General features: G+C 35.9%; 2 protein-coding genes across 2 annotated transcripts; one reads left to right on the top strand and one right to left on the bottom strand.

Annotated features, from left to right (window-relative positions):
- The first annotated feature begins 1,929 nt into the window (after positions 1-1,929).
- On the top strand, positions 1,930-11,047 carry LOC113727617 (mannosylglycoprotein endo-beta-mannosidase). Its single transcript, XM_027251880.2, has 11 exons — positions 1,930-2,352; positions 3,148-3,286; positions 3,541-3,768; positions 3,906-3,964; positions 5,078-5,126; positions 5,501-5,731; positions 6,899-7,068; positions 7,199-7,403; positions 8,449-9,120; positions 9,205-9,432; positions 9,839-11,047. The coding sequence occupies exons 1-11, from the start codon at positions 2,207-2,209 to the stop codon at positions 10,634-10,636; spliced, it is 2,925 nt and encodes a 974-aa protein (XP_027107681.1). The 5' UTR covers positions 1,930-2,206; the 3' UTR covers positions 10,637-11,047.
- Positions 11,048-11,538: 491 nt separating this feature from the next.
- On the bottom strand, positions 11,539-13,792 carry LOC113727618 (pentatricopeptide repeat-containing protein At3g05340-like). Its single transcript, XM_027251882.2, has one exon. It carries the CDS (start codon positions 13,660-13,662, stop codon positions 11,653-11,655), a length of 2,010 nt encoding a protein of 669 aa, XP_027107683.2. The 5' UTR covers positions 13,663-13,792; the 3' UTR covers positions 11,539-11,652.
- Positions 13,793-14,253: the final 461 nt, after the last annotated feature.

Below are 14,253 nucleotides of genomic sequence, written 5' to 3'. Positions count from 1 at the left end.
CTTGTTTCTATTTGTTAATATTTCATGGACGTAAAATAGAGTTTTACATTTGTTTTAATTGCATTCTTTTACTTTTATCTAACTTGTTTTATTTCATTGTCAATAATTCCTCATTAATATTATAATACAACAAATTATATGTCTTTTACTTACATTTTCAAGCATAATATAATCTAACATTCAATAATTTAAATATATAAAATATTACAACTTACAATAAAGCAGATATGAATAGTAAAAGTGTTAATAAGTTATGACAAAAATAAGTTTCAATCAATTAATAGTATTAAAAAATATAAAGTAAACAATTTTTTTTGTTAATCTATTTAAATGTACAATTTATTATCTAAAATTCACAATACAAACAATATAAAATATTATTCTATTTATGATGTGTTTCTAAAGAGTTTAAGAAGTGAGTGTGTGTTTGTACACAGTGGCGGATTTATGCCCCCACTGCCCTCTTAAATTTCTATGATAGTTATAAAAATTTGATGTAATTTCAACTGTGCCCCTAGAGTTTTGTATATCAATTGGTTTATAGGCCCCCACTGCTCCCTTTAAATTTCTATAATACCTATAAAAATTTGATGTAATTTCAAGTGTGCCCCTAGAGTTTTGTGTATCTATTGGTTTATATGATTTTAAAGTTGTCTTTGATTTTACCTGTTGTTATAACTACCGTAGAAAGGGTTTTTTCAATGATGAATATAGTGAATAATTGGTTATAAAATAGAATGGAAGACACTTGGATGAATAATTGTTTAGTTACTTATATTGAGAAAAATATATTTCGTGAAGTTCAAAATGAAAATGTTGTAAACTGTTATCAAAATATAAAAACTCATCACGAGCAATTGTAAATGGTTTAGTTTGCTTTTGAAATAAAATTATTATTACATTAATAATTTTGAATTTGTCTTTTGATGTTTTTCATGAAATATATGCATTATTTGTACTTGTTGGTGAATATTTTTTTCCTTAAAAGACTAAAAAAAGAGTAGGTAAAAAATTTTAGAGTTGCTTTTTGCCTCCATTGAAAATTTTTCTAACTCCGCCACTGTTTGTACATGTGAAAGTGTGTTAGTGTGTGAAATACATTTATGTATGTGAAAATGTGTTTATGTGTATAAAAAAAATCTTTTTGTATGTTAAAATTTATGTGAAAAAGTTTATGTATCAAAACGTATTAATTAATATATCATATATATATATAATAAAGTCGTATTCTCATTTTTATCCCTTCATGTTTTCTCTTTCCTACGTGGCTTAACGAGACGGCAAGTAGTTTCCTACATGGCTTGCTCCTTTTTTGTTTAGATATATATCAATTCCTATTTCCTATAAGAATTCTTAATATTATATGATTCTTATTTCCTACCCAAAAAAGGAACTGGAAAGTAATGCGATATAAATAAAAGAGACATAAATATCTCTATTAGATATATCTCCAAATTCATGCCAATAATTTGTGTACTGCATAGGGAACCGAAGTAAATAAGAATTGTTATCACTACAAGAAGTAGAAAAGTAACTAATTACCGAAGTAAATTATTAGATGTTCAAATTTATATTTTAAGAATACTTTATATTACAATGCGCATATAGTAATATACTTAAGAAATGTTATAATAAAATAGACATTAAGTTTGTATTTCATATCGACATTTTTATAAAATTGATTAAATAGTTTATTATTTTTCAAAAATTCCCGTTCAACGAACGGGTACAAAACTAGTTTGGTTATAAATTTGAGATCACTCAATATGATCCAATCCAAAATCAATCCAATTTAAAGTTGAACGAATTGAATACAACATATTTAATTGAAAATCTAATATCCCGCCCAACTCGTTTAATTGCAACGTATGAACACCCCCAATCCTACAGACAGCCAAACATCCCCGCGCGCGGGCAAAACAGAAAACAAAGGAACGGGACGGATATCGGAAAGCTGATTTGTCTTACGTGGCAAAATGTCATCGTCACGGGGGCTGTACTCCATCACTTTCCCCAGGCTTTCAAGTTGTCATCTTCTTAACAGGCTTACCCCACTCTTGATCCTTTACACCGACAACAGAACGCCATAAAGTTACACACACAACACACACTAAAGCTCTTGGTTATGACTCTTAACTCCTTAGAGCTAGGCTTTTTGGTGAAGGAGAAGAGAGCTGCGAAGAAGTAGCGTTAGTTGCGGGAAAAAATGGCCGAAATAGGGAAAGTAGTGCTGGATAAAGGATGGTTGGCGGCAAGATCAACTGAAATTGAGCTTACCGGAGTTCAGCTCACCACCACTAATCCTCCTTCCGGTCCTGATTCTACCTGGATGGAAGCTGTCGTTCCCGGAACGTAATCATCTTTACTGATTACTCATTATCTTTCTGCAATTTGAACTTTTTCTTTTCGGCAATTTTGTATCGAATTTTGCTATTGCTGCAATTTCTTCAATTTCGTCCAATCAGTTATATTAGGATTTTCTTTTTTTGTTTTTTGGTGAATATGGGAAAATTCTAGGGAGTGGCAACTGACATGCTCTGCTCTATGGTGAAATTTGACCTGACATTTCAGGGTGCTTGATCATGATTACTCATGTTTGTAGAAAATGAACCATTGATGCTACATAAATGGGCAATCTTTTTCATGGAATTGAGGAATGCTGATTCTTTATGGAAAATATTGATTCTTTCTTCTTGTTCTTAAGGATGATGACAGATTGAGCTGACTGGAAATGGATTGTATATCTAAAATATGAATGATGATAAAAGGAATAGAACGAAAGGTGAGATTTTCAGTATCTGTTAGCTTTTAAAGGACGTCGGACGGTTGACATGGAGGTTGACTTGGCTTATTAATGCTAGTTATTATAGTGGCAGAACATGGAATTTTAGTCTGGGATTTGGCAAATTTATGGTTTCCTTTAGTTTAGTATGGGATCAAAGGGACATTATTTGTATTAAATGCACCTACTTTAGGGGATTAGATTGAGGTGTCATGAAGAATTACATTGAGCAGATGGACTATGATGTCAGAATTTTACAAGTGCTTTTTCAATTAAAAGATAAATGGAAGGAATGACACAGTGAAGCTACAATTGAGCTTTAGTCTCTTTATGACTTAAATTTGCTTGGTTGATCCCATTGGCAGCGTTCTGGCAACTCTTGTAAAGAACAAAGTTGTACCTGATCCTTTTTATGGGTTGGGAAATGAGGCTATTATTGACATTGCGGATTCAGGAAGGGAGCATTACACCCTCTGGTTTTTCACCACTTTTGAGTGTAATCTGGTAAGCATTTACAAACGCTTTGAGGTAAACAATTAAAGCAAATGTTTGCATTTGTAATTGACCCAGTTTCTGCTAGCAAGTGTGACTTCATTAATTGTTACAAACAGAAAAGCTAACTTTTAGTTTAGGCCTTTGGAAATTCTTGTTTGGTCAGTATTGAGCTCTGTATTTCTTAAAATGGGATTTTATGTTGTTTCCTTTCTTTCATTCTAGAATTTTGGTTAAGTTTCATTGATCTCTTGAATATATTCCAGTTGAATAATCAGCACATTGACCTCAATTTCCGAGCTATAAATTACTCTGCTGAAGTTTATCTAAATGGCCACAAGAAGATCCTCCCAAAGGGGATGTTTCGAAGACACTCCATTGATGTTACTAGTATTTTGCTCCATGATCGTCCAAATCTTCTTGCTGTTTTAGTTCATCCTCCTGATCATCCTGGGAGAATTCCTCCCGAAGGGGGTCAAGGTGGTGATCATGAGGTATGATCAATGTGCTTTTTTTCATTGCCTTCTATACAATGTCTTGGCTACAGGCCTAATATAAGTACCTTACAGTCTATGTCAACCTTTTGGAGTTTCTGTTGTATTTATGCTATTGTCAGCTTCTTCTATGTTAGATTGGGAAAGATGTTGCTGCACAATATGTCGAGGGCTGGGACTGGATAGCTCCAATAAGGTAATGATTGAATTATTTCTTTTGTGATTATTCATCTAAATAACTGCCCGAATAAATTGCACTGAAATATTTACGCTGGCTAGTTGTAGTACGCTTACCGCAGGAGCTAGTATTTAAATTTACTGCAGAAGCTAGTATTCGTTGAAGATAGCAGTGATTGAGAAAACTATGAAAGTTAGGAATATATTATAGGAGCAAATATGTTCTCAAGTAACTATATCATATTCAAATCATCAAGGAATGGCTTGTATCTTTCAAATTGAAAGCAAATTAGCTTGCTCATTCTGTTTGATTTCTGACAAAGTAGGCTACAAACATCAATTTCCAATTAGAAGTTTGATGCCTAATAAAAAAGGCCAAAAAAAGACAAAAAAGGAAAACAAATTAAAGCAGAAGTGTTTCATCAGATGCTTCTGGTCATTTCTAGATTTACATTTGTGGCTGGTTAGACAAAGTCCAGAAGATGGGGTTCAGTTAGGATGACCTAATTTGAATCTGTAGTAGTTATTCAGAGCAATGAACCTGGGAAGGTTATCCTGGGTAGAAGATTTAAGTTGTTTAATCATGAACACTATTATTTGGATGAATCAAGCTACTCCAGTCCTATGGATGTTGAGAATTCTGTTGTTGGGAATTGTACTGGTGTTAGCCACGTCTTTAGTTGGATGTGTTGTTTATCTAAGTCATGCAGCTTAAAGATAATAAGAGGTAAGGAAATCATTATCTGAGTGACATGCTGAAGTAATACCATTGGCCAAAAGATTATAATATCAACCGTATGTTGGAACAGTTAATATAACTCTTTCCCCTTTTTTGGTGTTGCTTTGTCTTTAATGCTTGAATGCTGTGCACTTGGTCCTTGTTTTTCCTTGCTTTTCTGTTTCTAACACATAAAAGTGAAGTCTTGATTTAGTTTCATGAGGTGTAAAACATTCTCAAGATGCTTGGGGATAGATAATTGATTACATGATAATTTCTGCTTCAGTTTGATTCAGTAAGGGGGTAAAAAAGAAGAAGAATGATACATTCCAGCTAAATTTGTTAAATTCTACAGTGACAGAAAGCTGGAGTTTGATTTTTATGTTGTAAGTAATTGTGTTGGCACTATGACAGGGACCGGAACACTGGCATCTGGGATGAGGTATCAATCTCTGTTACTGGGGTGAGTTATTCCTAGTTACCATTTCTGGTGGATGTTATTCTCTTTTTAGTAGCCAAATCTTTTCTCAAAACTTTGACTGTAATGAAATCTCGGCATACGCCTTTATAAATAGTGTTTTGGTATATACGACTCCAAATAGATGGGAAAAAATTCATTTGGTGGCTTTACCATACTAATCTTGCTGTAGTAGCTCAATATTGGATAATCCTTTATTATCAAATTCATGATGCTTTTTGCTAGGACTAGATTTTTAGTTCAAGATTTAAAGAATGCTCTCAACTAGTTAATTTTTTGGAAGCTATATTGGAACTACCATAGAATATATTGCGGTGGTTTAGAATTTCTGACACCAATTGTGTAGCAATTTCATGCAGCCAGTGAAGATCGTTGATCCTCACCTGGTGTCCTCATTCTTTGACAATTACAAGCGGGTGTATCTGCATACTACGATAGAGTTGGTAAATAAAAGTGCCATAGTTGCAGAATGTTTTTTGAATATCCAAGTGGCAACTGAAGTTGAAGGAAACACTTGCCTAGTAGAACATCTTCAGACTCAAAATCTGTCATTACCTGCTGGAGCACATGTGCATTATACATTCTCAGAGGTAAGTTTCTTAGCAAACTATAGCTTTATGCAATTCTCTTCTCTACATGCTAATTGGTATTTTGATAGAGAATTACTTTTTCCACCAAATGGTTTTCTTCTTCTCAATAAATAAGTAAGAAACTGTACATTCTTCGAAAAAGTGCTTGTGAGAAACTGTTTAGTCTCTGAAAACTAGCAAACACTGTGCAAAGTTCTTTGACATTTGGATGCTGAAAATGTGTGCTATATGCTTGATAACGTAAGCTTAAGCAGAGGTCTGGTCACCAATGCAAGATGCTGAAAAATAAAATCTATCTCCATGAATTCTTATGTAGCCTGAATATAGTAACCAGCCAACTGCAATCTGCATTTGAGGGGATAAATTACTAAGGTTTATGCTTAAGCCTGGTGTAAATTTCATTTTTTATTATTTATTCAAGGTCGACTTGAAAAGTGGACATGAAATTTAATTAACACTAGCTATTGAAGCCTGTAACTGTTGTTCCATAGTTTAGGGTCCTAGGCTACACTAGTCCTGTGATTTGTGTTGTTGAGTAGCAAATTGTAATCATACATTTAAAGGTTCTGCTAAGGTAAAAGCTTCAAAACAAAGGGGTGTTGAGGTACTTCAGCTTCTGGCTTTCTGGAAGTTTCCGTACCTATGCTACCTGCTTGTGTTATAAAACTAGTATCTACATGAAATATGTTCTAATGTAACAGTCATTAGCTAAGCATCCTATTCACCAGTTAAGCAACAGCATGGAATATCGTTTCTCATCAAGTAATAGGAAAAAGAAGTATGTTTTTTACATTCTAGCTCAACTGTTTTCATAATCTTACTGACCGTGCTTTTTTTTGGAGGTTAATGTTAGTGTTTCCCTAAGACAGTTTTGTAGAACTGTCAAGGAAGATTGGCTTCCTGCTCCTTTACAAATTATTGGGGCTTGTCAAGTGTTGGTTACTTGGAAGTGTTGGACTGAAGGTCTCTTTTTAAACTGCTAAAAAAAGTGAACATTGTGGAGGGCTTGGGTGATATGTATGATTTCTGTAGCAGTATACTCTGTTTCTGAAGAAATGAGAGGAGAATTGGAAGTAGTTATTTAGTTTACTTGCTCTTTTGACCGAATTCTTAAACATCAGTCCGCATATATGACTTCAGTTAAATTGTGAATGTTTCTTTCATCAGATTTTCTTCTACAAGCCTAAATTGTGGTGGCCGAATGGCATGGGAAAGCAATATCTCTACAATGTCGAAATAACAATTGAGGTCAGGGGCTTTGGAGAGTCAGATTTGTGGAGCCAGCCTTTTGGCTTTCGCAAAATTGAGAATCATATAGACAGTGCAACCGGAGGAAGGTAAAACTTATTGCTGAGCTTTCTTCTTCGGTCACTTTCTCTCTATCATATTGAACAGCTGGATTAGACTTATATATTGCTTTTGGTTTCTTGATCTTGGGACCTTGACCTTTGTCCATCTGCTCCTTAGGTTGTTTAAGGTCAATGGAGAGCCAATATTTATCCGTGGAGGTAATTGGATATTGTCAGATGGACTATTGCGGCTCTCAAAGAAACGTTATCAAGCAGACATTAAGTTTCATGCTGATATGAACTTTAATATGATCCGCTGTTGGGGTGGTGGACTAGCAGAGAGGCCAGATTTTTATCATTACTGTGATATGTATGGGATTCTGGTACATACTTCTCTCTCCAAATTATGTGCATTTAAATAAATGTGGTTTCGCTGAGACAGTTTACATATCTCATTCAAAGTTCCTGACTGCTAGTTTCATGCCTTTCTTGTCATTGGCTTTGAAAGAATGGAACTTACCATACCATGAACAGAATCCTAGCCAGGATGATACGAGATAAGGGTTTCCTACTTTCTCTTTTTCACCTTCTTGATGCATTGCTTGGGTCTGAAATGGCACTAGTAGCGCACTTGCTCCTTCTTTTGAATAAGAAACTGTCAGTGCTATGCTGCTTCACGAGCAAGGAGCGAGAGAATGAAGTGTGCTGTGATGATGTCAGAATTGGCACCTAATCTACCTATTTAGTGATCAATCTGCTAGTTTCTTTGATCCCATTTGTAGTTTCTCTTCCATTTGCTTCCAGGCTTCTTCATGCATATTGGCACCTAATCTACCTATTTAGTGATAAGTCTGCTAGTTTCTTTGATCCCATTTGGAGTTTCTCTTCCATTTGCTTCCAGGCTTCTTCATGCATATTTTTTGACCCTGTTCAATGGGGATGACATTGTTGATAACTCTTGGTATACTTTTTTTTTAGTACAGTTATTAGGTAGCTCATGTATGCCAGATCTCTTCTTTTTCGTTAAGAATTGTTAATAACCTAAATTTGAGTTATCCCAGAAGTAAAATGATATACATCAGAATTTCTGCTGCTACTTTTAGATCACCTTTACAATAGTAGGATGGGCTTTCAATCAGTTTTAGAGAAGGATGTAGATGTTAAAATTTCATCCCGTTCATTCAATATTGTATGGTTCTGGAGAACTAGAGTATATATTTTATGGTTTACTTAAAGCATGCTTTCAATGGAAGTAAGGGTTCACAATTTAAAAAAGTACCATAACATGGATTATTGTCTTTTCCATGTCATGCTGTGTGCTTGTGTGTCCATGAGTGCCTGTGTGTAACAGATAGATATATTGATTGATTAATAGACATAGTAAGTGGATGATGGAGAGAAAAATTTGATTGTTGACCATCCTTGTAGGTTTGGCAAGAATTTTGGATAACAGGAGATGTTGATGGACGAGGTGACCCCATCTCAAACCCAGATGGCCCACTGGACCATGACCTCTTCTTACTTTGTGCAAGGGATACTATCAAGCTTCTAAGAAATCATCCTAGTCTTGCTCTGTGGGTGGGGGGCAATGAACAAGTTCCACCGGAGGATGTAAATTCAGCTCTGAAAACTTACCTAAAGCTCCACCCTTATTTTGAAAATTTGAACAGTGATGACATTTCAAAAAGAGAACTTTTCCCTGTATTGAAAGACCCTAGTCAGTATCTTGATGGTACGCGTGTTTATGTCCAAGGATCTTTGTGGGAGGGATTTGCAGATGGAAAAGGAGATTTCACAGATGGCCCTTATGAAATTCAAAATCCCGAGGATTTCTTCAAGGAGGATTATTATGAGTATGGATTCAATCCTGAGGTTGGTTCTGTGGGGATGCCTGTGGCAGCTACAATTAGGGCAACAATGCCACCTGAAGGGTGGGATATTCCTTTGTTTATAAAGCTGCCAGATGGCTATGTACAGGAAGCTGCAAACCCCATATGGGAATACCACAAGTACATTCCATATTCAAAACCAGAGAAGAAGGTTCATGATCAGATTTTGCTTTATGGGACCCCAAAAGATCTTGATGATTTTTGTCTTAAGGTAATTGAATTTTCTTGCCCTTGTTCCCGCAGCTGTTAGCTTGCTATTCCTTTGTTAGCATTCACCTCTTGAATAAACTTTCAGGCACAACTAGTTAATTATATCCAGTATAGAGCTCTCTTAGAAGGCTGGACCTCGCGTATGTGGAGCAAGTATACAGGAGTTTTAATCTGGAAAACTCAAAATCCCTGGACAGGTCTCCGGGGCCAATTCTATGATCATCTCCATGACCAAACAGCAGGGTTCTATGGCTGTCGCTGTGCAGCAGAACCTATCCATGTTCAACTTAATCTGGCAACATATTACGTCGAGGTACAGTTTATTCTTAAACAACTTCATGGATTGTCTTTGATTCAAAGCTTGGTACATAGTACTTATTCCAGTATCTAGTCATCTCAACCATCTTGGCCCAAAATTTAGTCTAAGATGTACATAAATATCTGGTCATCTTAACCATTTTGGCCTGAAATTTTTAGTCCATGATGTACATATGTGGGTCTGGTATTTATCTGCAGCATTTTTGTTTTGGCTGTTTCAACAGAAAAGAACTTGAGCTTGTGCCATTTATCCTTCCTCGTGCTAATTTGGAAAAACTATTCTCAGTATTGGATCAAGCATATGTATCTGACATCAATATTTAGAAGATAATGCATTTTTGTTTCAGATCCCAGAGAAACGTTTTTAATTCTTCCTGTCATGGTCTTTTGGTCATTAACAGGTGGTTAATACTACATCTGGTGAACTCTCTAATGTGGCTATAGAAGCCTCCGTGTGGAATCTGGATGGGATGTGCCCATATTATGAAGTGTCTGAAAAGCTCACTGTACCATCTAAAAGAACAGTACCTATTTTTGAGATGAAATATCCCAAGTCTAAAAATGCAAAGCCAGTTTACTTCCTCCTCCTTAAACTGTATAACATATCGGACTATGGCATATTGTCCAGGAACTTGTACTGGTTGCATTTACCAGGTGGTGATTACAAGCTCTTGGAACCCTACAGGAATAAGGAAGTGCCACTTAAAATAACATCTCAAGCTTTAATAAGGGGATCCACCTGTGAAGTCCAGGTGCGTGTAGTTAACACATCAAAGAAACCAGATTCTAGAAGTCTTCTTGACAAGAATATACTTACCAAAAGTACTCGCACTGGTGATTGTGATACAACATTGTTGGAACCTGTACCAAGTGCAAATGAGAAAAAACAAGAAATGAGTCTGTTTCAGAAGATTCAGAGAAATTTTGCTAAGGAGCAAAGCAGTTTGAAGGTAACTGCTATCAGTGGAACTGAATATGGAGTTGCTTTCTTTCTCCATTTCTCCGTTCATGATTCAAAGAAGGACAAAAAAGAAGGGGAAGACACTCGCATTCTGCCTGTCCATTACTCTGACAATTACTTTTCGCTTGTACCTGGTGAAGAGATGTCCATCACCATCTCCTTTGAGATCCTTCCGGGTGTCAACCCTCATGTTACTCTTCATGGCTGGAACTACCAAGGTGGACATACCGTTCTCTGAATTCTAAAGACATAATAATCTTCTTTGCAGTTCACACAGACGGCTTTTGACAATTATCAGGTTCCGAACATGTTTACAAAGATCAGGCATTACAATGCAGTATGCCTAACTAGGTTATAGGCATCTCAAAGATCAGGCGTTACAATTTTTATTTTATTTTATTTTTGGTGTACATTCGAAATTTGGAAATATATGACAATCAGAAAGTACCAACTGAGCTCCAAGAATAAAAAATGTTAGTCTTGTTCACAATGGTAACAGTTGCATCTATTCACTGTACACTCAAGCTTTAGGGCGACATGAGTCATTAAATTCTTTTAGGCTCTACTTAGCACTCTAATTTGTAAGTTGAAGATTGCTGCTCCATGACAAGAATGGAGATTTTCAATTGTTATTTTGGTATCTGATGAATCACTAGGCCTGCATGAACATTGTGTTAAAATAGAGAACGGTGACGAATTCAGATGCCTCTTCACTTTGCATCTTATGGGCATTAAAAGTAGAGCAGCTTTCAAAAACCAAAGAAATAATTTGAGGCGTTTCACTTGGCTTTACTTGCCATATGCATGTCAAATTGCCCCAGAAGTAAATATTCCAAAATTTTACTTGTGCCTATACTTATCAGAGTCTAGCAGGAGAAAATTCGGCTTAAATCTCTTTGATGCACAATGGATGCAGTCATTGTGCAATGACGCTACTTGTAATCATGGTTAACCATAGAAATGATGGTTGAGATAAAATGACTACACCTTATTGCCTGTCGTCTGTCGTAGCATATAACTGCATTTGCAATGTGCTTATTTCGAGCAACTTACCACAGAACACAGGTAAATTCGTCCTCAAGCGTTAACTGAGTTCCCCTCCAAAGCAATCTCTTATTTCAAATGAGATGTAGAATTGCATTTGCAGCTAGGTGATTTGAACGGGAACATCTAGGTTCGGAATGCCGAAGGAATCATGACTTCCAATATTCGTAGATTTCTTGCTCATGCCAAAGTTTAATTGTTAATTTGGTATCACTCAATGAATTCGAAGTGTTTAGCATCTAAGATTCCATTTTGTTTTGGTCTGCGGGAGTATAAAATCAATCTATTCTCCAGCAGATGTCCCTCATCTGTCATATGCTTAAGCAAACCTAACAGACTTTGATAGATAAATTCATTTTGTGGATGCATTTGATCAGCAACCACAAAACTATGAATCTTCTTCTCAATCTCAATCCAACTTGTGCCCGTCTCTTTAGCTACTCCCCTCTCTTTCATCTCCCTAATAATTGTTGCTCTATCATTCCATTTCCCTTCTGAAGAACACATGTTGGCCATCAATGTATATGGCACTGGGCTATCTGGTGCAGCCAAGAGCAGTTGGTCAGCAGCATACTTGCCCATTTCATTATCACCATGAATACCACAAGCACCAAGTAAAGCTTGCCAAATTAAGGCTCCTGGCTCAATAGGTAATCCTTTGATAAAATGCTTTGCTTCTTTAAGCAGACCTGCCCGACCAAGCATGTCAACAACACAGGCATAGTGTTCCATCCTAGGTACCATGCCATAAACTCTCTGCATGGTTTCTAAAATCCCCATGCCTCTGTGCACTAAACCAACATGACTGCATGCGTGAAGCAAAGAAAGAAATGTAACATCTGTTGGCTCTCGACCCTCTGATGTCATCTCTTCATATAATTCAAATGCTCTAAAGCAATTACCATGACGAGCAAATGCTGCAATCATTGAATTCCATGAAACTGGATTCCTCTGTGGCATCTCAGTAAAAATTTTAACTGATTCCTCCAAGTTCCCACACTTGGAATACATGTTGATTAAGCCATTGCTAACAAAAGGGTTAGCACCAAATCCTTTCTTGATAACTAAAGAGTGAACTTGTTTACCAAGATCCAATGAAGTTTCAACGCCAAACACTCCAAGGACGGCAGATATGACATTTGGATCAAGCTTAATTCCTGCCCGTACCATTTTCACAAAAATCTGAATCGCTTCATCCTTGAATCCATTTTGTGCAAAGCCCACAAGAACAACAGTCGTGGAAACCTCGTCAACCACCTTAGCAGACTCAAAAATCTGCCAAGCATCCTCCACACAACCGCATTTTGAGTACATATCCATCAACACACTTTCGACACAAAAGTCTGATTGAATCCCCAATTTCCAAACAACCCCATGAATCTGACAACCCTCTTTCAGAGCCTGTAAGCCAGCACAAGCAGATAACGCACTCAGATACGTCAAATAGTTCGGAGCTACTGATCCATGGTACATTTCCACAAACAAGTCCAAACTTTCCTCATAAAACTCATTTTGGACAAGGCCGGATATCACTGCTGTCCAGGAGATGACATTCCTCTCCACCATCTCATCAAAAACCCGTTTCCCCAAATTAGAACACCCACACCTAAAATACGATGTCATCAGAGCATTCCCAACTGTAACTTCCCTCCCAAAACCACTCAAAACCACCAATCCATGCAGCATCCTAGTAACTCCAAGAAACTCAAGTCCATCACAAGCTGACAAAACCGTAGTCAAACTGGCACGATCAAACCGACGAAACTCCGAACGTATCATTTCTTTAAAATACCCAAATCCCATCTCAAACTTCCCATTTCTCAAAAACCCGGAAATAATTGAATTACAAGAAATAGTATCTCTAACAGGCATCTCATCAAACATCCTGACCGCATCCGACAATTGACCGCACTGTGAATACATGGAGAGCAAAGAGTTCCAAATTACAAGAGAATTCCGCACAATACGATCATTTTCGAGGTTATAAACTTCCGGATTTTTTATAATGGAGGCATGGAGAGAAGAACCCAGACGCAGATTGCCTTCTCTTCCACAAGTGGAGAGAAGGCTGCTTATTTCTACATGGTTTCGTGAATACTTCGGGGTTTCTGGAGAAAATGGAGTTGAAAAATTGAAGGTTTTGAGGTGGGAGGAGCGATAGGCGGCCCAGAAGAAGGGGAGGCAACAACTCGAGCATTGAAGAAGCCATCTGGTATTCATCCATCAAATTATGGTAGGGAGATTTTCTCCAATATCGAGGGAGAGGTAACAACGGTCGAAATACGGCTGCTTCTGCGGTGGAAAGTGGGATGAACTTCCCACGGTAGGGGAAAGATAACGGTCGAAACCTATTGTTAGAAGCTATAATTGTTTTTGGGTTGTTTTTCAAAAATTATATGAAAAATTTTTACTGTAGATGTTTTTTGAATTATTTTTAGAGGTATTTTTATAACAGATTTTTGAGTATTTTTATAATTTATAATTTTTATATTTATATATATTTATGCATTTATAATACATTTATAAATAAATATATTTATTTTTTTATCATTATATTATATATAATACATAATATAAATATATTTATAAATGTATAAGTGTATATTATTATAAATGTATAAATTATAAATGAATATTATATAAATATATAAATTAATATATTATAAATATATATTAATATTATGTATAAATATATTAATATAATTAGTATAAATGTATAAATGTATTATAAATATATTATATTATATATAATACATAATATAAATGTATATTACAAATATACATTAATATATATATTATGTATAAATGTAT

Source organism: Coffea arabica, chromosome 2c, assembly GCF_036785885.1.
Source record: "Coffea arabica cultivar ET-39 chromosome 2c, Coffea Arabica ET-39 HiFi, whole genome shotgun sequence".
Taxonomy (NCBI): Eukaryota; Viridiplantae; Streptophyta; class Magnoliopsida; order Gentianales; family Rubiaceae; genus Coffea; species Coffea arabica.
The sequence above is the reverse complement of the archived record's forward strand: the minus strand, read 5'-3'. Positions and strand labels throughout refer to the sequence as shown.